Raw genomic sequence first — 21,080 nt, 5'->3', positions numbered from 1 at the left:
GTGGTATGGTACTGACCAAAATCAACCAGGATGCCTGGCCCAATCCACCGGGCTGCACGAATCCAAGGGGAGATGAGGACAGCCTGGGTGCAGTCAGGGAAGGCTTCCTGGAGGAAGTGTGACTAGTTCGGAGCTGGATGTACAGCTCAGATGTCAGCGAAGAGGAAGGGGAAGGCCAGCAGAAGGCCACGGCTCAGGCAGAGACCGCCAAGCACTGCCTTCCAAGCAGTGAGGAAAGATGCCGGCAGGCACGTGCAGAGGACTGACCTCCGCAGGCCTCGGCTCTCTCCTCTGCAGAACACAGTAACACTGGGGAGACCTGGGGGAAGGCTGTCACCTATGTGAAGGTCCTGGCCCAGATGTGTCTGACTTCCCCGGAGCCCGGCGAGAAGCAGCCCAAGCTCTCAGTCCAGATTGGGGAATCAGGCATTTGATTAATTCCACCCAAAGGTTTTTAAATCAACACATTCTGCCTTAAAAAATTCTAGATTTCTGAAGTCTGTTGGAAAGAACAGAGAAGCATCCCACATGACAGCGCTGCGCTGGGCTGGAGGCAGGGGCTGAGAGTGCTCCCCCTTCCCAACAGGAGGGTCGCCCCTCGCCCGCACCCCTTGCCACGCTTGGTTACGGGATTCACCCGCAATGGCAGCATTTGTGGACTCTGGCTCTCCTGACACCCTGGGAAGGATAATCCTTTGCTGTGAGGAGCTGTTACGTGTCTTGTAGGCTTTGGGGCGGCATCCCTGGCCTCTAGCCACGGAGTGCGGAAAGCACTTTCCTGCCCCAGTTGTGACCCCCAAAAATATCTCCGGAGGTCACCAAGTGGTTTCCTGGGTGCGAGGGTAAACTAACCCCTGGTTGAGAACCAGTAGTTTGCAGCAGACACTCTCTACTCTCCAGAAGTGGAGGGTGCTCTCGAGAAGTAAAGGGAAGTCATCCGGGCTCTGGCGCATCAGGGATAGGGCAGGGGTGGGGGGGGGGGGGGGGGGGGGGGGGGGGGGAAGGGAGGGAGAGGGGGGCGGGGGGGGGGGGGGGGGGGGGGGGGGTGATGGGCAGGTAAAAAGCATTGCAAGTGAGCAGCGTGGACCTGGACGGGCCAGTGAGTGGGTCTTCCAGACTCATCACAGTGCAGCAGGGGTCCCCATTCTTGAAGTTTGTTTTCTTTCTTTTTAAACTGCTCTGCAACAAAAGAAACATTTAAATTGCAAATCACAGAGCACTCCAAAACGCAGCCAGTCCTGGAGCAAGTGTGCAGCCTGCGTGGGCGATGGGGTCCCTTGAAGCCTTCTGCTGCTTCCAGCCATGAGAGAGGAGTCCCTCTTCGGTGTGTTTGCAAAGGCACTTTGCATCAGTGGCTTGTGGGATGGTGCCTAGCTCACTTTGCTTTTGAAGAGGGGTGACCCTCGCCAGGGCAGTTAGGAAAAAAGAAATCCCAGGCTCCTCGGACCCGAACCTCTTCCCCGCTCTTCAAAAATGCAAAGTTGGGGGATGCCCGGGTGACTCAGTTGGTTGAGCAGCTGCCTTCGGCTCAGGTCATGATCCCAGCGTCCTGGGGTCGAGTCCCACATCGGGCTCCTTGCTCGGCAGGGAGCCTGCTTCTCCCTCTGCCTCTACTGCCATTCTGTCTGCCTGTGCTCGCTCTCTCTCCCTCTCTCTCTCTGACAAATAAATTAAAAAAAAATCTTTAAAAAAAAAAAATGCAAAGTTGGCCGTTCTAGGGGCCAGCCAGGATATCAGATGCTTTTGAGACCCAGCTGGAGGGCATGTCAGAGCAAGGCAGCTGATGTCAATTTCCCCAACTTCTCATCTTTTTTTTTACTGCGATAGCCCGAGGGGGCTCTGCTTCAGGGTGATCCGTGTGGTGCCAAGTCATAAAGGACACAGTCAGGAGGACGTGGAGGAACCAGATGTTTTAGTCACTTTTCCCGAAGAGATGAATGGGGGAGCTGTAGAGCGGCTTGTTCTGCACGCGGAGGAAAGGTACAGACGTGGCGTTGGGAGCTGAGTGGACCCACGCACGCACCTCCTCCCTGCGCTTGCTCATCGACCACGAAGACGTGTGGCCCACGGGGACCCAGATCTCCGGGGGGCAAGGATTAGAGCTGCCCAACCCCAGGCCGCGGGGACCACAGGGCTTCCCTGGGGACCCAGGAGTGTAAAGAAGAGGTCGAAGGTATTTGCAACCCAGGTAATGGACGTGAGGTAGTTTCAAGAATAAGAAAAAAGGGAAAGAACCCAGCGGAAAACAGGGACAGAGTGGGAACAGGATAATTGCCGAAAAGGAAATCGTGGTGGACAACAAAGTTCAGGAGAAGTGCTCAGCTTCCCTGGGAACCAGGCACATGTACATCAAAACCACAAGGTCCTGTTTCTCACCAGGCCGGTCAGTTCAGTTCAAGCCTTTAATGATCTCTCTCCCGTTGGAGGTGTGGGGAAAACAGACTCCCAGCACCCCCACGTGGGCCTGGAAGTGGGTTCAGACTCCATGGAAAGCAACTTGGAGTTTTCTGTCCAGTGTTGAAGTGAGTGTCCGGCCCGTAGGTGGCCACCATTCTGCTGTCCGGCGGACACACTGGGCAATTCGGAGGAGACGTCAAGACTTGGCTCCCCGAGGCTTTATTTGTAAAACACGGCAAACAACCCAAATATTCCTCAACAGGGAAACGGCTAATCAAACTGGCATATACTACTAACTTCCAACATGTTGGACTTTGTGTCTCTAATTACGAATCGCTTGTGAGCAATGGTAGTGCCATCGGTCAGGCGAGCAGAGACCCTGAAAACAAGTACTTGAGGCGAGAACGTGCTAAGGGCAAAAAGCGTGGAAAGCGGTCCCGGTTTGCTGGTGCCACGGGGGGTCAGAGTCCCTTTTCTGCCTTTGATACATATTCCGCTCTGTTCTGAATGATTTGTGAATTGCTGCTCCCCAACAGGAAGCCCCACTTGTCATTTCCAAACCCTGTTTTTCTGTAATTTGGGGGAGCCTCAGGGGGTACCGCTGACGCTGTCGCTGTGGCATTGGCACGGTTTTCTCCCCAGCACCTGTAGCATCCGAGACGGGCCCGTGCCGCGGCTGGCTGACCTGGGCCGGCTGTTGGGAGCCCGGAGCGTGCCGGGGCGAGAGCGGTCAGGGGCCTCGGGTCTCTGTGAGGCTCCCTGTGGCTCCGTGGGCGGTTCCCCCCGGCGGTCCCTGGGGAGTCAGGGGTTGGCTTTCCCCCGAGCACAAAGCAGGAGCTACAATCTCCCTTTATTTCTAAGCCACTTTATTGAGGTTTGGCTGACACAGGAAAAGCTGTCCACACATGATGTGTACGACTGGACAAGTGTGAAGTACACACTCGTGAAACCATGACCACTGCCAAGACAACAGACAGACCCATCACCTCCCAAAGTTTTCTCCCTCACTATTATTCTTACCATGACTATGTATGTGTGTGTGTGTGTGTGTGTGTGCGCGTGTGCACACCACGTCTTCTTTGGGAAAATCCATCCCAGGGCCAGCCTAGGTTTGGGGGGCACCTAGCTAACCAGGCTTGCATCCAGGAGGCAGGGCTTATGACTACCTTCTTGATTGTCACCGTGAGTTAGGCTGGTCACTTGTCTGAAGCCTGAGCTCCTGCAAGCAAGGAACCACGGATATGGGAAATGCATGGTCTCGGATATCGCTATTGCGATCATAACTTGGCACAGTCTCTTTGGACAGCAGTCCCATAGTACGAAATGTTCAAGGCCCCAAACCTACAACCCAGCAGGTCCCCTTGTAGGAACGCATAGGTTTGCACGTACGCACAGGCAGTCCTTGTGGCGTGCTCTGAAATGGGCTGGAAGCGCGACCCGTCAGGTGCATTCTGGCACCTCCGTTAACAGGAATATTACACAGCCATTTAAAATAAGTTACGTGGGTATCCCCCGACCAGGAACGCTCTCTAGGGAGTATTGCTAAGTCAAACAAGCAAGGCATCGCACCGTAGGTGTGGCGTGTGAACACGGCAGGTGAACACAGTGAAGGTTGCTTCGGCGTCCGTTTTGGTGGGTGAACTGGTGGACGAGATGCAGAATGAAGGAAACCAGTCGCGGTAAGACAGACTGTGTGGCCCCATGTCCATGAGGTCCCTGCCGTCGTGGGCGACATGGAGACGGAAAGCTCCACAGGGGGCGTCGGGGGCCAGGGTGCGGGTGGGGAGGTAGTATTTCACAGGGACACTCTACCTTTGCCAAGAAGAAATGGGTCCTGGGGACGAAGGTAGTGTTGGCTGCAAATGTTCACTCGAAACGTGGGCAAGATGGCACGTGGTGTGTTACATGTATTTAACCGCAATGAAACATTTAAAAGGTGGAAATGAGATAAATGTATATCCGCCAGTGTGAAGGGGGCTGAGAAATGATGAGTTGGGGAACATCTTCTGTTTGCAGGTGTTTGATGTTTTGTTGCCGCGTGCACCTGCTGCCTTTAAAAGTATCTTTCCGAGGTGTCAAAAAAGGGTGATTAATTACAGTAGCCAAATATACCCTCACAAGTATGTTAGAAATACATAAGGCATGCTGATACGTAATTTATATTATGTATTTATGTGGATATATTGTGTTTATATAAATACAGCGTGTACGTTATGAAGATATACTTAGCAGCATATATTTAGCAATCTCTGACCTAGTTTGCCAGACCAGGATTCTGCTCTGTTGTGAGTAGAAAGGATGATCAGCTCCAGGGTGAACCGGGATCCGACTCACATTTTGCCACTATTACATAAGCGGATAAACCCGCCAAACCGTCTCCTGACGTCAGAATTCCTTAATGATGGGGGAGATGTTTCCCCCACAGCTTCCTCTTCTTATTTATTTATTTTTTTGTTTTCTTTTCTTTCTTTTTAAGAGAAACAATCATGTCTTTTGTGGAAGGAAACTTGAGGCCGGGGTTACACAGGAAGCAAAGTGAAGCAGGAAAGAGGGTGTTTCTCGGGTATGGCGGGTTTGAAGGCACTTGATCCCACGTTGTAGGGAAAGCCCCCGCGGCAAGCAGGCTGGGCTGATAGGCTTCTTGGTTTTGCCCCCGCTTCTCTTCCTCCTGAACGCCTCTCTCCAGCTGCGTTGAGCTTCCATCCTGGGGACCTGTCTGCAGCACCCGCTGCCTGGGGTTCCGAGAGAGAGATTGAGTTTTCCTGGCAGGTGCTCACGGCCTCTGGGTGCAGAGATCACAGCACAGGAGGAAGGGGGAGTAGGAGGGACAGAACATCCGGCGCTAGGGACCTAGGGAGCCTGATTCTGAGTCCGTGCTCATTGCTCTTCACTTAGGGCATGACTCACAGATCCTTCAGGCCACAGAGAAGGAAGGGGAATGGAGTCGGTTTCTCCGTGTGTCCTCCTTCCAGAACATTCCCTGTTGATGCTGGCGTTCAATACATGAATGTAAGTTTAAGAAAAAGACAAGACCATTTATAGGAAGAAAACGAAGTAAAGAATAGAACACAGGGTACCTAGATTTGGCCAAAGGGCATGCCCGCCGTGTGTGTTCTGAATCTGAAGCTTGGGGACCTGCACAGAAGGACCCCAGTGTGGAGCCGGCTGGCTCTCTCGTGCCGGGAGAGCGATTGCTCTGGGCCAGAGTCTGTCCAAGGCGCATGATGTACGTCGACTCATTTCATCCAGCTTCAGACCCCGTGTGGTGGACTCTGTAATACGTCCCGTCTTCAAGATGAAGAAAGGAACCAGAATCTAGAGGATCGAGAAATAAAGCTCCAGCAACGGATGGTTTAAGATCCCCCTCCAATCAGACATGTATGTGTGTACTCCTCGATCTAGTTACCGAGTTATGGATGAATAATGGGAGCCGGTCCGTGTAACCCACTGGGCTGCCGCTGGTGCTAGATGGCCGACAGGATGTTAACGGGTGTCGTGCTCCTCAAGGGGTCCTGGGTGCTCGTTCCTTACATGCAGAGGCGTCAACAGACTCCCGCGCTGGACAGAAAACACGGGCTGCTCTCCTGATGCAAAGCGCAAAGGCAAGAGACACAAGAAAGAAAGCAGGAGTTAGCACAGAGTGAGGACTCCCCTAGTAACCATCTCCTGGCAATTCCCCTGCTCCCAACCCCGAGATGGCCTCCCTTGCCCCAGGATCGAGGCCGGATGTTTCTACAACATGCATCCCTCTGTCTAGACCTCATCCACAAGCCCCCTCGCTCTCGTCGGTCCCGCCCACCTCGGGGCCTTTGCACGTGCTGTCCCTGCGTCTAGCTGTGCTTTAGCAAGCCTCTGTTCGTTCCCCGGGTTGCAGTTTGGATTTTCTTGATCTTCACTGCTCTTGCCCACATCTCCCACCCCATTATGACGAGCTCCCTGTGTACCTCCTCGTTCTAGCAGCTCGTCCCCGCGTATCGTCATAGATTTGCATTGTTACTCGTCGCCCATTTTTGTCATCAGTTCAGGAGGCTGAATGTGCAATGGGAAAGCAACACCTAAGGCTTGCTTGCCACGCGGCGGCAAAATCAACTAGTAAGGAAACAGCGGACGCAAACAGACCGAGACAATGCATTACTCATAGTGCAGCCAGAGCATCCCACTCTCAACAGGGTCCCCGTCCTGCCTCTGGATCCCAGGCTGGGGTGGCGGGGTGTGTGGACTGAATGTTGTGTCCCCCCACATTCAGATGTTGAAACCTAACCCCTAATGTGTAGTCCTAATGGTGTGAGGAGGTGGGAGCTGGGGGAGGGGTCAGGTCATGGGGGTGGAGACCCGCCATGGAATTGGAGACCCCAGGGGCTTCTTCCCCCGTCTGCCTCATGAACCAGGAGGAAGGTCCTCCCCGCTGAATCTGCAGGTGCCTCGATGTTGGACTGCCAGTCTCCGGGACTGTGGGAAATGCGTTCCTGTTACTGAGAAGCCGCCGCTCTACGGGGCTGGTGATGCAGAGCAGTCCTGGGTGGAACGGAGCACAGGGGGAGTCTCTGAGAAATACAGAGTTTATAAGGACACCCTGACACTTACAGGGGCTACTGACAGACCTGTCCAGACCTTACCATGCAGCATGGCACTGTCTTCATTTTCCTGGCCAGGGAACAGTCTGTCCATCGCCTCCAGCTTCCCAGGCACTTTGCACAGCCCAGAAGACGGGTCGGGCTGTGCAGCAATGCGGAATCGGCTCCCGACATGGAGGGAGCAGCGGCGTTCCCCCACATTGACCCCCCGGAGCTCTGAGTAGCTATCTGACATGGGAACACGTGACAGCCTAGGTCCAAGTCCCACCCCCTGGACCAGTGCAGCCTCAGGTGGCGTGCCTGAACCTCTCGTGCCTCCGTTTCCTCATCTGGAAAGTAGGGATTACATCAGTACTTGCCTCAAAGGGCTTTTATGAGTACCAAGCAGTCCTGTAAAATGCCCAGAACAGTGTCTGACACGCGGCAAGGTCTGCGTGGGTGCATGGGTGCCGATCGTCCATCATCCCTGTCACGGCTGCCCACCAAGCCCGCACGCCGGGCTCCCACCCACGCAGCGGGTGCCTGGACTCATGGCGCTTCTCTTTAGTGCCGACCTACCGGGGCAGCTTTGGTCACTTGGACTCCCCCGTATCCGGCCCCAGAGGCAGGTACTTCTGTAGTGGGTGTGTGTGCTCTCAGCCTCCTCCCAGACCCCAGACGGCCCCCAGTGCACCTGCAGGGGAGGGAAAGCTCCAGCAGAAATAGGGGATGTACGCTCTTCCTGGTTCAGTTCCTGCAAAATGGCCTCGCGGTAGCTCTCTGGTGAAGGGTGCACGTGGCGCTTTGCAGGGACAGGTGGGCAGAGGCCCGGAGACCTACCGCCTGCATCTCGAGGGCTCCAAGCCGCCTGCCCTCCCGGGCCAGGCGGAGATGTGCAGCGAGTGAGCGGAACAGCTGTTGTGGGGGCTTCCTGATGCGTGAGCGCACAAGGGGCCCGGGATTGGAGGATGATGTTTCCATTGCTGGTGTGAACACAGTATTGTTCCGTTCCCCGCAATTCCCCGCAGCCCTCTGTCTGGGGAGTCCAGCTCCGAGGAGCTTATTCTAAGACGAAATTGCAGCCTTTAAACTGATTTCTCAGAGGACGCGGTTCATTTCAGCATCTTTACTCTCTCTTCGGGCAGCTTGCCGACACCTAAGAATGGCTTTTTCTAAATTGCAAGTCCTCCTGGATCACCTCAGTGAAACGGTCCCGGCTTCAGTGCCTTTGATTTGAAAACCGTCCCCCAAAAACCCCCTCCCTGGCTCCTGGTAGCAGCTGCTCGAGGGAGACCAGATGCTCAGATTTGCCAGGACTGCTTCCCTCTCATCCGAGGAGGGAGAGAGCCACTCGCCAGCACGCTCGCATTCCTTCCTTACGGCGGGTCCGTGCACCCCGACAAGCCCAGAGACAAACACCGCTCCCCCGGGAAACACAGTTTTGATCCTCCGTTACTTTCTCCATCCACTGCGCTTTCCCCGTTATCTGGTTCTCTTGCTGTGTCTGACGAAGGCTCCCAGGAAAAGCATTTGTTCATGGCATCCGCCTGCCTTTCACGCCACCTGCCCCGGTGCTGGAACACAAGGAAACCTTTCGAGATGAAAGTGAGACGCGGCTGGCAGGTAGCTCGGGGGAGGCAACAACTCTGGCTCCCGGAAGCGCAGACATCGGTCATGGGGTGAGCCCCACAGTGCCCTGAGCATGCAAGCACGGCCCAGGGATCGCGGGCCATTTTCCCATGTCCTCCTTATACTAAAGGGGAGACCGAAGCCAAGTGACGGGGATGGGGATGGGGGCTTCGAGGCAGATCAGCCGGCATCGGCTGGAATCGTGAGCGCTTCGAGGCAGATCGGCCGGCATCGGCTGGAATCGTGAGCTCACTCAGCTGTCCCTTTGTTGCCACGCCTGTTGGCAAGGTCCCCGTGGGACGCGTCCTGCTGGTGAGGCCAGGCCAGCCGTGGAGAAGAAGACAAGGAGGACTCGGCCACTGCATCTCCCCAGGGCTGTGGGGGACGCTCCCATCACAGCTTAGTATACGTGGGGGAAGACTTCTCCAAAAGGGAACGCCGTGCTATCAAATCGTATAAACCGGATGGACACTGAGAAGCTCTGACCCAGAACTGCCCACTACCCCGGGGTCACAGCCACGTCCGACTCCTGACCCGGTGTCCTGTCACCCTGCGCTGCTTTCTCTGTGGGTCCTGGGCTGACGGGAGCCACAGCCCTGAGGGACCCGCGCTCCCCCCGCACCAAGCAGGACAGCCCTGCTCGACTTCCCTCCCCACTCGCCCGCTCTTGCTGCTGAAGCCGAATGTAACGCCGACGGAGTGAAAGGCTTTGTCCTCCCCGAGGACCAGCCCCCGGCGTAACCGAAGACCTCTCTCTCTGTGAGGGGCTATTTCTCAGCTCATCTAGTTTCTCTGAGGGACGCTCAATAAATGTTTTTCCGAAGCCGGACATGCCGCATGGTGCAAACACACTTAGTTGAGTTAGGAGGCTTGGCCCCGTGCCTGTCTTTGGGATGCAGACAGGCCTCTGGAAGCCACAGGGGAAGTCTACAAGGGAAGCTGAGCTGCCCCTCGGGTCCTAGGCCTCGTATGATCTCCAGGGTGGGCAGTGACAGAGCGTGGGCTCGTGCAGAGTTAGCACTTCCTCCCCACGGTCCGCATCCAGAAGTGGGTTTCCTTCCCCATCCCCACCCTGGCTTCCGTGAATCAGCTCAGCCCGTCGGGTGTGCCCTTCTGTAGCGTTCCCCAGAAATGTTGTTAGGAAAGAACGGGGAGTTTCCAGGAGGGATGGCTGACGGGAAGGGCGTCGCGAGCCGGGAATGATGGAGCCGGGGATATGGCCGAGCAGCCCCTTCATTCTTCCCCTGCTAAAGGTGTAGGCATCTCCTCCCGCCTCACCAGGGGCCGCTCTGGGCCCCGGGGGTACAGCAGAGACCAAGGCAGATGAAGTTTTTCATCTCTAAAATCTCACATTGTGGCGGGGAAGGTGGAAAACGGACAAAGGAACGCCAGTCTGTGCAGCAGGGGCCGTCGCAGAAATGAAAACCTAGCCGCGGGGTCGGTCCTGGGGTGCAGGTCCCGGAGCACATCCTTGAGCTGGGCATGCAGGCGTTGGGACGTCCTGGCGTCTAGGCATCCCGATTGTCCTTTCTGTCCTCCCAGAGCCTTTATCACTACGGTTAGAGTCCCTCGCAGAACTCCCCGGTGGGGGCTCGATTTTCAGCCCAATAACCACAGCGTAAGCAGCATCCATCCAGCAATGAGCCTTTGCAGGGCCAGGTGGGGGCTTCCCATGGCCCTGGGGAGCCCAAGGCAGAGATGGGGCACCAGGACACCTGGGCCGGCCCCCGCGTCTCTGCTCTGGATGAGACCATTGTCTCGCTGCAGCTGAGTTTCCTGTAGGAGCCAGGTCTCTATATCTGAAGCTATTCCCTTAAAACAGCAACAAAAAATAAGCCAATAAACATTTCTTTTTTACCTGCTGCACATAGGGATACCCTGGGAAGACTTATCCGAAGGAAACAGTTCTATCCCCTCTGGTGCTTTCAGTCTGAGCTATTGTTGCTGCTGCAGATTCGTTGAATCTGAGGGGGACAGGGGAAGAGGTATTTTTAAAAGGCATTGCTTTTTTTAAAAGCTCACCAGTAATCCTATCATGCAGCTGGGTCTGGGGATATGCAATAGGAGGGCAGAGATGGGTAGTGTAGCTTTCTCCCGAGGAAAATGCAGATCCCTCAATGCAAAGAGACATAGTAGAGCAATAATTAGACTCCTTTCTCTGTTGCACTGTGACCCTGAGTGCTCGGAAAATCCCGCTGCCGCTGAAGCGGCAGGAGGGGCCCGGGGACCGGAGCAGAGCAGCCCCGTGATGTGCGGCAGCATCTATGCTCACTCTGGTCAGTGTCCTCGCTGAGCCTTTAGCAAATGCATGGGAGCTGACAGCAGGTTTGGGGGAGCTCCCTGTGGAAGCTTGTGACCCACTGAGGACCACTGTGCCTTCCCTCCGTGTCTCTAGCATCTCGAAGGACCCTGCCCGGTGCAAGGCGGGTATTCAGTAAACATGGGACGGATGAGCAGCTTGGTGCTGGGCAGAGCACGCATTCCATTTTAAAAGTGAAATTTCCCCAGACCCTCAGGTTTGAGCAGTTCTTGCTGCCACCGAGACCCTCAGCTCATCAATTACAAACATTAACTGTAAATTATACTTTTGCATAGTTAATTCAGGCTCTCATTATGTATTTAGCGGAGCTCAGCAGGCATAAAATTCAATAGCGCGCTTTGGAGCAGATCCAGTTTCTGTCTTCTGTGATATTTGGAAGACGCAAAGTTTTAGGAGTGGACCTTGGAGCGTGTCTTTCCTGGAAGGTCTCCAATGGGCTCTGCTTTTGGCTTCTCTCTTGGAAGGAGTTCAACCCTTCTGGGAAGGCTGATAGCTTCAAAGGATGCTTCTGAACCCCCCTCTCTCCACTAAGCAGGGACTCCGCCTCCTTTCTTGAGTGGAAATTAATATTAACCTGGCCAGTGGAAGGAAAGAAAAGTGTGAATATCAGCGAACTTGGCTCCCCAAGCAATCGCTCATTCATTATTCATTCAACAAATATTTACGGAGCACCTCCTCTGGTCAGTGCTGTGGTGTATCAGGAGGCTATAACAGTGAGCAGCACGGTGTCCTTGTTGTCACCGGGCTGGCACTGGAGAGAGGGGAGGCAGATGGTGAATGACCAGATGCATATAAATGTCTAATGTGTCGAGTGGTGATACAGATAAAGTGGCTGAGTGAGCCGTGGATAATAGGGCGAGTGCAGTGATGGGTAAGCATTATGGTGTCTGGGGAAAGCGAGTGCAAAGGCACCGAGGTAGAAAGGAGCTTGGAGTCTTTGAGTCATCCTACAGATGCCAGAACAGGAAAAAACTGACAAAAATGGTAGACAAGGAGCAGTGGAGGGGTGAGGGGGAGACATTGTATTATCAAGATGTGGGGGATGGAAGCAACTTCGCAGTTGCTAATCCCAACACAAGGCTCGGGTCAGTCACTCGGTTGTTATGCCTTATTCAACGTCTGCTAAAAACAGTACTGGGTGGGCTTCCAGTCTGCAAACTCTGGGTTGTCAAACAGCACATATGCCCTGTTCCTTCCTCTGTCATTGCACTTGACGCCTGCCTTAAACCCCCCTTCTGCTCGGTAGCAGAAAAGTTAATCTGGTTGATTCCAAGGTTGCTAAGAAATTTTGTGTTTAAACCCTGCCCATCAGGCTATTGAACTCTGCCTGGTTTCTGTCAAGACTGGCCCAGGTGGGAAGAGTCAGGTGACTTGGGACTGTGGGGTTAGGTCTTCAGATAGATATTCTGTCTTCTGGCCTTGTCCACAGGGATGCCATCCTGGGCTGGGTGTGGTCATTGTTTGGGGCTGACATTCATGACATTTCCATGTTCCCACCTGATCTCTGAGTGCACCCCAGGTGCTCCTCTGCGGGAGATGGAGGCCAGGTCTGCGTCAGCTTCCATTCTCTCTGGTAGCAGACTTCAGTGACCTTCCGGGGAATTAGCTGAAAATCCACGGCTCCCCTGCACTGCTCAGGGCCTTGGGAGACCAGGCAGTGGGGTGTGCTTCTCAGGTCCTCCATGCCCCAGCACCCCAAACTGGTTTTGCTCAACCTCTGCCATATTCTGCTGGGAAGGCACAGAGGTTACACTGAGGTCATGAAAGAGCTGTATCAGTCAGGGACCGCTTCCCTTCTCTGTTGCTGTGTAACAAAGTGTCCTAAGTTCACTGTCTTCAAACAGCTATGTTTTCTCACATCAATAGGATTTCTATGGGCAATTCCTTTATTGGCTTTCCTGAGGCTCTCTTATGGAGCTTGGAGCTAGGATGGCTGGTCTTCTCTCCCTCCATATGGTCTTGAGTCTGGGAATCCTCATGGCCCAACAGGATCTGGTGGGATGGACTCAGTGCTTTTCCCTGGGTGAAGAGATCACCGTAGCAGCACCAGGAACCACCCACCATGGTTGCTAAAGAACCCCAAGAACTTCAGGAAATGGTATGGATTCATGTCTCTTCTACCCAGACCCCTGATGTCCTCTTGGCAACTGCACTTCTTGAAGTGTGACCTAATTTAGCTAAAATTTTAGCTGCTTGAGAGGGAATTATATTAGGTTCAGGTGTATTAGGTTCAGGAAACTGTAGGCTGCATGGAAAATAAAAGCTAGCAGGAATGCATGGCCACCGCGGAGCCACTTTGTGGCCTAGGGAATCCCTGGAGCTGTGGAGGCCAGGTGGGGAAATTTTCCACCAGGAAGGGTCTAGCAGAACTGGATGCCTCCATGCTCTTTTCCACACCTATGAAGGACTCTGCTTTCTCCATGGTTCTGTTCAGCTGACCTGTGTCTCTCTCACGTACCCTGGTTTCTTTTACTAATTGGATTAGTTGTCGACATTTACACAGCTGTGCGCCAAGCTCCTAGGGTGTGTAGATGCTCATTTCAGAGATGAGGAGACTGAGGTTTGGGGACATTAGTAATAGGAACAATGATCTGAAGCAAGGTGTGCAATTCATACCCAGGGCTTTGTCGGCAAAGCCTGGGCTCCCATCCATCTGTCATGCTGTGGCAAGGAAAATAAGTGACGGGATCTGGCCCAGCCGAATTCAGGGGCACAGCTGGCTGTGAACTTGACCCAGAGGGAAGGTTAGGTCAGGACCTGACAGGCTTGGGTAAGGTCCTGTTTGTCCCCCCACGTGCTGCATTTGGCAAATCCCAGGACTTGTGATCTCAGAAGGACCAAGGTTTGCAGGTCCTGCCAGGTTACTGAGCAGCAGAAATATTATCATAGTAATAACTTGCACTTGGCAGATATTTGCTTTGTATGTTCTGAGCTCTACACACGTGTCATGCCATTTATCCTTGCAGTGGTCTCAGGAGGCTGATGTAGCACAGATCAAGAAACTGTGCTTATAGAGGTGAAGTCAGTGGTCCTCAAACCTTACAGCATATCAGGGTCACTGAGGGAGTCCTTAAGAATACCAGGTGTCACTGCAGACGAATGAAAGTAAAATCCCAGAGATGAGCCCCAGACACCAGCTCCTTAAAGCTCCTCCACCAAATAATTCGAGATTGCTACCAAGGCTGGGAACTAATGGGTCACATAGCTAATCCAGGATCCCTCCCAACCCCATGAAAGGATGAAATCGGGATTCAAACCTGTGTGTCTGATTCCAGAGCCCTTGGTTGTAACGCATCTCCAGCACAACTGCTGGATAAACACTAGGAAGCAAAAAAGTAATGATCATTTAGGAGTGAAGTGCTTGGTAATCACAGAGAGAGAAACTTTTTGTGTATGGCAGTAATTGTTAACCATGGCCACACCTTAAAACCGGCTGGGTTCTAGAGAACACTAATGTCTGAGAGCCACTTCTTATCATTCTGATCCGTTGGTCCAGGGTAGACCCAGCTATCGATAATTATAATATTCGGCCAAGTCTGAGAGCCCTGTTTTATAGGACGAGAAGGTTCAGATGGTTTCCATGAGGGCTGTGATTCTCCTTTGAAGCAATGTCATTTGGTTTCCATGTGATTGCAGGAGAACACTCTTTTTCCTCATTCCTTCATACACTTACCTGCTCCTGTAACATTTTACGCTTTAGGGACTGAGATAGAGAGAAGGTAAAATCTTTTGTAAGTCCAAGCTCATAATCCAGTCCAAGGGTGCTTGGAAAGAGGGCCACCTTCAAGGCTTTTTCCTCTCCTTTCTGCCCTTCACCATGAACCTGAATCCTGAATTCTGTCCTCCACGCTAATTGCAAAGAGCAGGAATGAAAGAGGAGACTCCCTCAAGAGCGGGCCAGATCTTTCCCCACTGTCTTGGCATACTTTAAGGGGTGTGACCCCAGCCAGTCAGGTATCTCCACACCGCCCTAGAATGTATGATGCCAAGAATCGAAGACAGTGGACAGTTAGTTTTGACACCATCTGTTTGATGACAAAACTGGTTTTGTCCGGGTTCTTGTAACTTTCCTCTGCTCTCATCTCCTCTCCATGTCTTTTTTTCCACCCTTTCTAGTCCTTTTGAGGCATTTGTTAAATTCCCTTTTCTTTGTCACTCGGCCCAAGGTGCTTTCTGTTGCTTGCAAATCGCATTCCTGACTTTCAGCACCACGGAGAGAGCCCCCAGTTAGCAGCCGGGTATCGGTGCTGACCTTGGGGTCAACGGGATGATCTAATAAAGTCTTCATGAAATTCCCATGAAGTAGAATGAATAAAATAAAAGCCCGGGCTGAATTTCTATTCTCCTGGACTGGCTTCCCGGTTACAAGGTTGATTTCTTCATTTTGTTAGCCTCCTTTCTCTCTATAGGCATTATGCTGTCAACAGGGGTTGAGAAAGTCTCGTGCACCCCATAGCAGGGAGGTAAAACCCTACTAGCTTCTACACACACACACACACACGCACACACACAGACTCCATTTTCTTACAAGATAGAGTTCAATAGCTAAAAGGTTTGGTAAATTGTGTTTCCAGTGGCCCAAACTTTATTATAACTATTGGGGGAATTTATTTGTTTTTGAGAAAGAGCTTTTTTTTAAGCCAATTTCGAAAATTTCTTTCAAGAGTTACTGCAATAAATCTACACTATTGATTTAGCAAGTGGTGGTTCATGGGCGCTCTCTGGAGTCACTTAAGTGTTTAAATTCTTCTCTTTATTACTCTAACGGTATCACAAGCCCCAGATGGGCGGGCATCAAGGGCTCTTGGTCCCTTTAAGACAGAAGCTTAGCAAAGGTTTCCGTCAGCTCAGAGACAGCAGGAGAGCACTGACCACGGAGGGAACTGCAGACAAAATTCTTCCTTTCTTGGTTTCCTCCTTCCAGAGAAATGTGTCATACCACGGTACTGGGTCTGACAGGGACAGCTACTGAGTAAATGCAAATCGGAATGAATCCCAGTTTGCAATGAGTGGTGGACAACAGCTTCTCTTCTGTGGCTTGTTCTCAGAAAGCTCCCGGACCAGCCCTAGGGGACATGTTTTAAAGGTGATTTCACACAGTCAGACATGGAGTCCCTGAGAACAAGCGTAGTTTCAAGTCCTGCCAAAAACGAGAACAGCTCACATTTATTGGTATTTGCTAGTGTGAAACTGTCCTAAGCGCATGGTACTTTGTCACTCATTCGCTTATCCTCCATGTCAACTCCATGAAATGGGAAGGAGCCACATCCCCAGTTTGCAAATAGACAAACGGAGGCTGAGTTGTGCGTCGGTACCCAGCTAGCGAAGCCAGGATTTGAACTCAGGAAGTCTGTTTGGAAGCCCACAGGGTGGTCATACCACGTGCCATGCTTCCTTCGCAGAGTCCCACATTATCGTCTTGGTTCCAACCCCCTAGTTCCTCCTCCCTCCCCTGTGTCTCCCTTCCTTCCTTCCCACCTTTCCCTCCTCCTCTTTCTTCCTTCTTCTCCTAACCCAGTACTTGTTGGAGGCCCAGGATTCCAACAGGGCAGCTCGGGGCTTGCTTTTCATGCTGCAGGAGTAAAGGGCACAAGAGGATGGCATTAAGGACCACCTCCAGTCCCACGGCTGCCCCCGTCACCGCCTCAGTGTGCTGAGGGTCCTGGGATCACAGTTTGAAAATCATCAACCCTCTGCATCGTCTTTGGGGCCAGCATCTGCCATGTCCATGTGCAGCTCTTCTATGAAATGCTGCCTCAGAGTGCAGGACCCCCTCCCCTTTCCAAAGCCAGAGAGAGCAGACTGACAGCCAGCTGCTTGAGCCACATCGTGGCTACAAAGGTTAAGGTTCTTATATTTTAAAATTCAGAGATTTTATATACAGAAATGCCAAGAAAAAAAAAATCGGTCACAATCCACACAGGAGCCGTAGACCACAGCAACCATTTCTCCTCCTCCCCTTAGCGCTGCTGAAGTCTTCTCTTTCAAATTATGGCTCAATTCACTTTAATTTGGATATATTCCATTCTGCGGTGTTTGGAGATGAGACCGTTGGAAGCCGTGGCGGGGGTGGGGGGGGGTCCTAGGAAGAGACAGGACTGACGGCAGTGAACCAGCGAGGAAGCTGATTCTTTCTTCCCAAAGGAATTCCTTGTCTTGAGTCAGAATGTTTCATCAGGGGCCTCCCCAGGGTTCATGGTGATGTCGGGCTGTTCCCGCCTGGCCTCTCCCTCGTGCACGTTCCTGGGGTCACTGTGGACACAGAACAGCTTCTTCTTCTCCTGGCCTGAGGTCGGCAGCCTCCTGCAAGAGTGGGTCGGACTTCTGCCCCCGGCACCATCCTGATGTCCCTCTGACCCAGGATTCTGGAGTTTCCCAGAAACTCCCAGGAAGCTGGACTTTCCCCCAAATTGTGACTTTTGAAAATTTTTCTATCTCGAAACCATGAGTCAGTTTAGTTGAGTCACACATGGTAGGAAGGGGAGTAGGGGCTGTGGTGAGTTTCCAACAGACATCGCCTTCCATCCGTGGTTGAGAGCCAACTAGTGTGAACACCCTCTCTGGGGGGTGGGAACACGAGACAGTCTCTGCTCTCACACTTGTGCAAAATAGAAACCATAATTATCTCCAAAATGGTTTTTATTGGGATTTAAAATAATGGATGCACGGGACCTGGTCCAGTGCCTGGTGCACAAAGAACATTTCCTACACAAAGACTGGATGTCCTTATTCTTACATTGCCTTGAGCAGAATACCCCAGGAAGGCGAGCCTATTTCTCACAAAAATCATATAACATAGCATCTTTCTAAGTCAGAACGGCAAACATGGCTTCTCTTCCCCCCCCCCCGACAACACGGCTGCCTCCCTTCCCATAGCCGTAATGAAGGAGGACACGGCCAGGGCGTAAGTCATGCCGGCCCCTTCCGCCTGCCCGTTTCCTCCCTGGACAATGGGAATCCCATCATCTCGGTTGTCCAGATGACAAAACTGAGCCTCAGAAGGTGGCGTCAGCAGGTACAGTGGTCAAAAAAGAGTTTTATAACGAAATGAGGATGGGTGTAGACTGAAGCGTGTTGCCAGCTCCTGGGTGTCCCAGGGGGGCCATAGTGGGTCCTGAGACGGCTAGGCTCGTGCCTCACCCATCACTAAGTGAGTTTGCTGAGCAGAGGCTATCAAACAACCATTAATGTTTCAACCCGTTCCCAGCTCTGCTGTGGATACGGAGATGCCAAGGCGAGTGTTCTTGCTAAGACAGCAAGGTTAACAGTGCCCCCCACCCTAAATAAAGGCATGTCTGTCACCCAGGGAAGAGGGAGACTGGACAGAGCTAGTGGGAAGGATTTGTGGAGTCTCAGATCCCCCCAGGCCTTGGCTGCCAGACCAAGTACAAGGCTCTTAGTTTGGAAACGCTCCAGACTCCAGACACTTCTCCCTCATTTTCCAAGGCAAGTCACTCACTCTTGAGCTCACACAGCTCATGGATGGATGCACCAGACGCTGGATTGATGGTCCCTCCCAGAGTGCTAGCCAGCATCTCATAGATCGTGATTGTCTGGGCCCCGCTTCTGGCCCAGAAAGCATGAGGCAGATTCGGGAGTCCCAGGGCTTTGGGAAGTGTAGTGACCTCCCTGTCACCTCCTGCCCCAGCCCCTGAGCGGAGCTGAGGGTGATGAGGTGGAGAATTAGGATTCTGGCTCTTGAGCAATTGCCCCCGAGACTGGGTACATGTATGTCCTTACGGCCTCAGCAAAGAGAAGGGCTTCCCCAGCACCCTTCAGAGTGGGACCCGCACCTGGCGGGGATTCTGAAGCATACTTGTTTCCTTCTTGATGTGCTGTAGAAAATTCCCTACAGTTCGCCTGAAGCCAAGTAGCCTTCCCAGCGGATAGAGCAGGAGATGCTGTGACCTGCCCTCCGTCCATGCAGCAGTACCCAGCTCCCCAGAATCCTGTCGACCCCGCAGACCCCGCAGACCCCGCTGTGTGCCCAGAAAGGCTTTCCTTCTCCTTTCCACCAGTAATGATTTCATCCGTTCAGCAGCTCCCAGAACCTCTCCAAGTTCCCCTTTCCTGACTTCCTAAATGAGGGCTGGCAAACTCTGTCCATAAAGGTCTAGATAACAAAGACTCAGGGCTCCGCTGGCCGTCCATTACTTAATGCTGTTGCCCAGCCGCGCTCTTGCTGCACGAAAACCCCAGAGACCAAAGTAAACATGCCCGGGACCGTGTTCCAATGAAACGATTTATGGGAACGGGCAGCAGTCTCTGTTCGGCTCCCAGGCCAGTTTGCTGCCCACTGGACGGGAGACACTCGCTTGGGGTCCTGCCTGTGATTCCTCACTTGACCTCCAGCTGCCGTGGCAGAGAACACGGGATGGGGACCGGGGGTCCTGAGATGCTGCCTTCTGTCTGGTTCTGTGTGGTGGCGAGCAGGCCTTTTTTTTTTCCAAACCCTTTCTGGGCCTGAATTTCATTGTCTGAAAAATGAGAAGCTTGGACCTTCGTTAGTTCCCAAAGCATCACAATCGCTGGGGCAAGCTTGCTCCAAGTACAGCTCTGGGGGGTCCCCCAGACTTAGGGTATTGAGTGGAAGCCTCTGTTGGGGACCGGGGAGCCTCCTTAGCTAACGAGCCCCTCCCTTGAAGCAGAAGGGGGTGTGTTAGAGAATGTGAAGTGGTTTGCGCCGTCTCCGGGAAAGCCGCCGGCACGGGCCAGGACGAGGCAGCTGGGGACGGAAGAGGCGAGACACCTGCCGGCTCTGCCATGTTCCCGCAAGGAAACAGCCGACCCGTCCACCTGGCCCCAGTGCCCGACCCATGAGCGCAAACAGCTGCCCCACAAGTGCCAGGAGCACACATCTGCCCAGAAGCCCCCTGCGGCAGCCCCGTCCTCCCCGGCTTCCCAGTGTGCGTCCCCAAGGATGGGGCCTGACCTGCTTCGGGGCTTCTTGTAGCTGCAGGGAAGTGCCCAGAGCCCGGCTGTGCCTCTCTGCCTCTCGAGAACTGGAGGAAACGCTAGGCCTGCCGCGTCGGGCACAGCCACAGAACGGAGCTAACAAGGAGTCCATTTAGTTCTCCAGACTCATCCACACCTGTGCTCGGTTCCTCCCCCATAGGTGCTGCTCCGACCCAGGCATCTTTGTCCCTCATATGGAGGTGACTCCTTGTCCAGGTGGTGCCCTGGAAAGGTGCTGACCTTCACCTTGGACTCTAGGTGCCGCTGTGGCAGAGGTGGCGGGAGCGGGAGAGAAGGGCCCTTCCACGGAGCAAAGTCAGCTCAACGCGATTCTCCTTCACTCCTTTTCCAGAAGCAGCAGCTTGTTCAGCGAGGTCGTGCAGATGAACTTTGAAATAGCCAGCTTCAGCAGCCTCTCGGGGACGCAGCCCATCGCCTGGCAGGTGGAGTACCCACGGAAGACGACCACCGACACCACCGTGTCCGAGATCTTCATCAGCCAGAAGGACCTGGCCGCCATCGTTCCCCTAGCCACGGTAAGACCCACGTGGGCCCGACGGCGCCCCTGGGGCCTTCCTTCTGTCCCAGGATGTTAGCCACCAGGGCCTCGGGGGCACTGACCGCCACCCAAGCTTGGAGCACTGCTGTATCATTTGTGAAGCTGGGTTACCTTCCTGCTTCCCCCACAACCCTCGCTCTAACTGCATCCCAGTTTGTTACGGACCTCCTTCTCCTCTAGTTACATAGTCCTGTTTGACCTCCTGTTCCCTTTTTAGAAGGAGACTGGAGGCCACTTTGTATATTCGTCCGAGAAGCTAGGCAGGGCGGCCACAGCAAACCACCCGAGAGGCTCAGGTGCTCCGTACAACCTCCGTGATTCTGGCTGAACGTTGCGCGGCTGAAGTGGTGGGGGCTCTGCTCCATGCAGGGTCTCGGGGGCCTTGGTAGTTGGACCCTTTGCCGTCTTGTAGCCCCAATGTCAGGAACACGTGGCCTTCATGGTCTCCGTGATAGAGGAAGAAGCAGCTGGAGAGTCGCATGCTTTCTTAAACAATGGCCTGGAAGGGACATGTGACTCTCTCTCTCTCTCTCTCTCTCACACACACACACACACACACATACACACACACACACACACACACACACACACACACACACACTGTTGGTCCTAAGGAGTCCTGTGGCCCCGTCAGATCTCCAGAGGGTGCAAAGGGAGAGCTGGGTGG

The 21,080-nt window shown here is 53.4% G+C and overlaps 1 protein-coding gene across 1 annotated transcript in view; it reads left to right on the top strand.

Moving 5' to 3' along the window:
* Positions 1-21,080, top strand: part of TMEM132C (transmembrane protein 132C) — a 289,840-nt gene that overhangs the window by 207,741 nt on the left and 61,019 nt on the right. The window contains exon 4 of the mRNA XM_059408191.1: positions 20,207-20,390. Coding sequence (XP_059264174.1) covers positions 20,207-20,390 — 184 coding nt within the window. The remainder of the gene's footprint in view (positions 1-20,206; positions 20,391-21,080) is intronic.

Source organism: Mustela nigripes, chromosome 8, assembly GCF_022355385.1.
Source record: "Mustela nigripes isolate SB6536 chromosome 8, MUSNIG.SB6536, whole genome shotgun sequence".
NCBI classification, from domain to species: domain Eukaryota; kingdom Metazoa; phylum Chordata; class Mammalia; order Carnivora; family Mustelidae; genus Mustela; species Mustela nigripes.
Note: the sequence above shows the minus strand (reverse complement) of the source record. Positions and strands in the feature narration are given on the sequence as shown.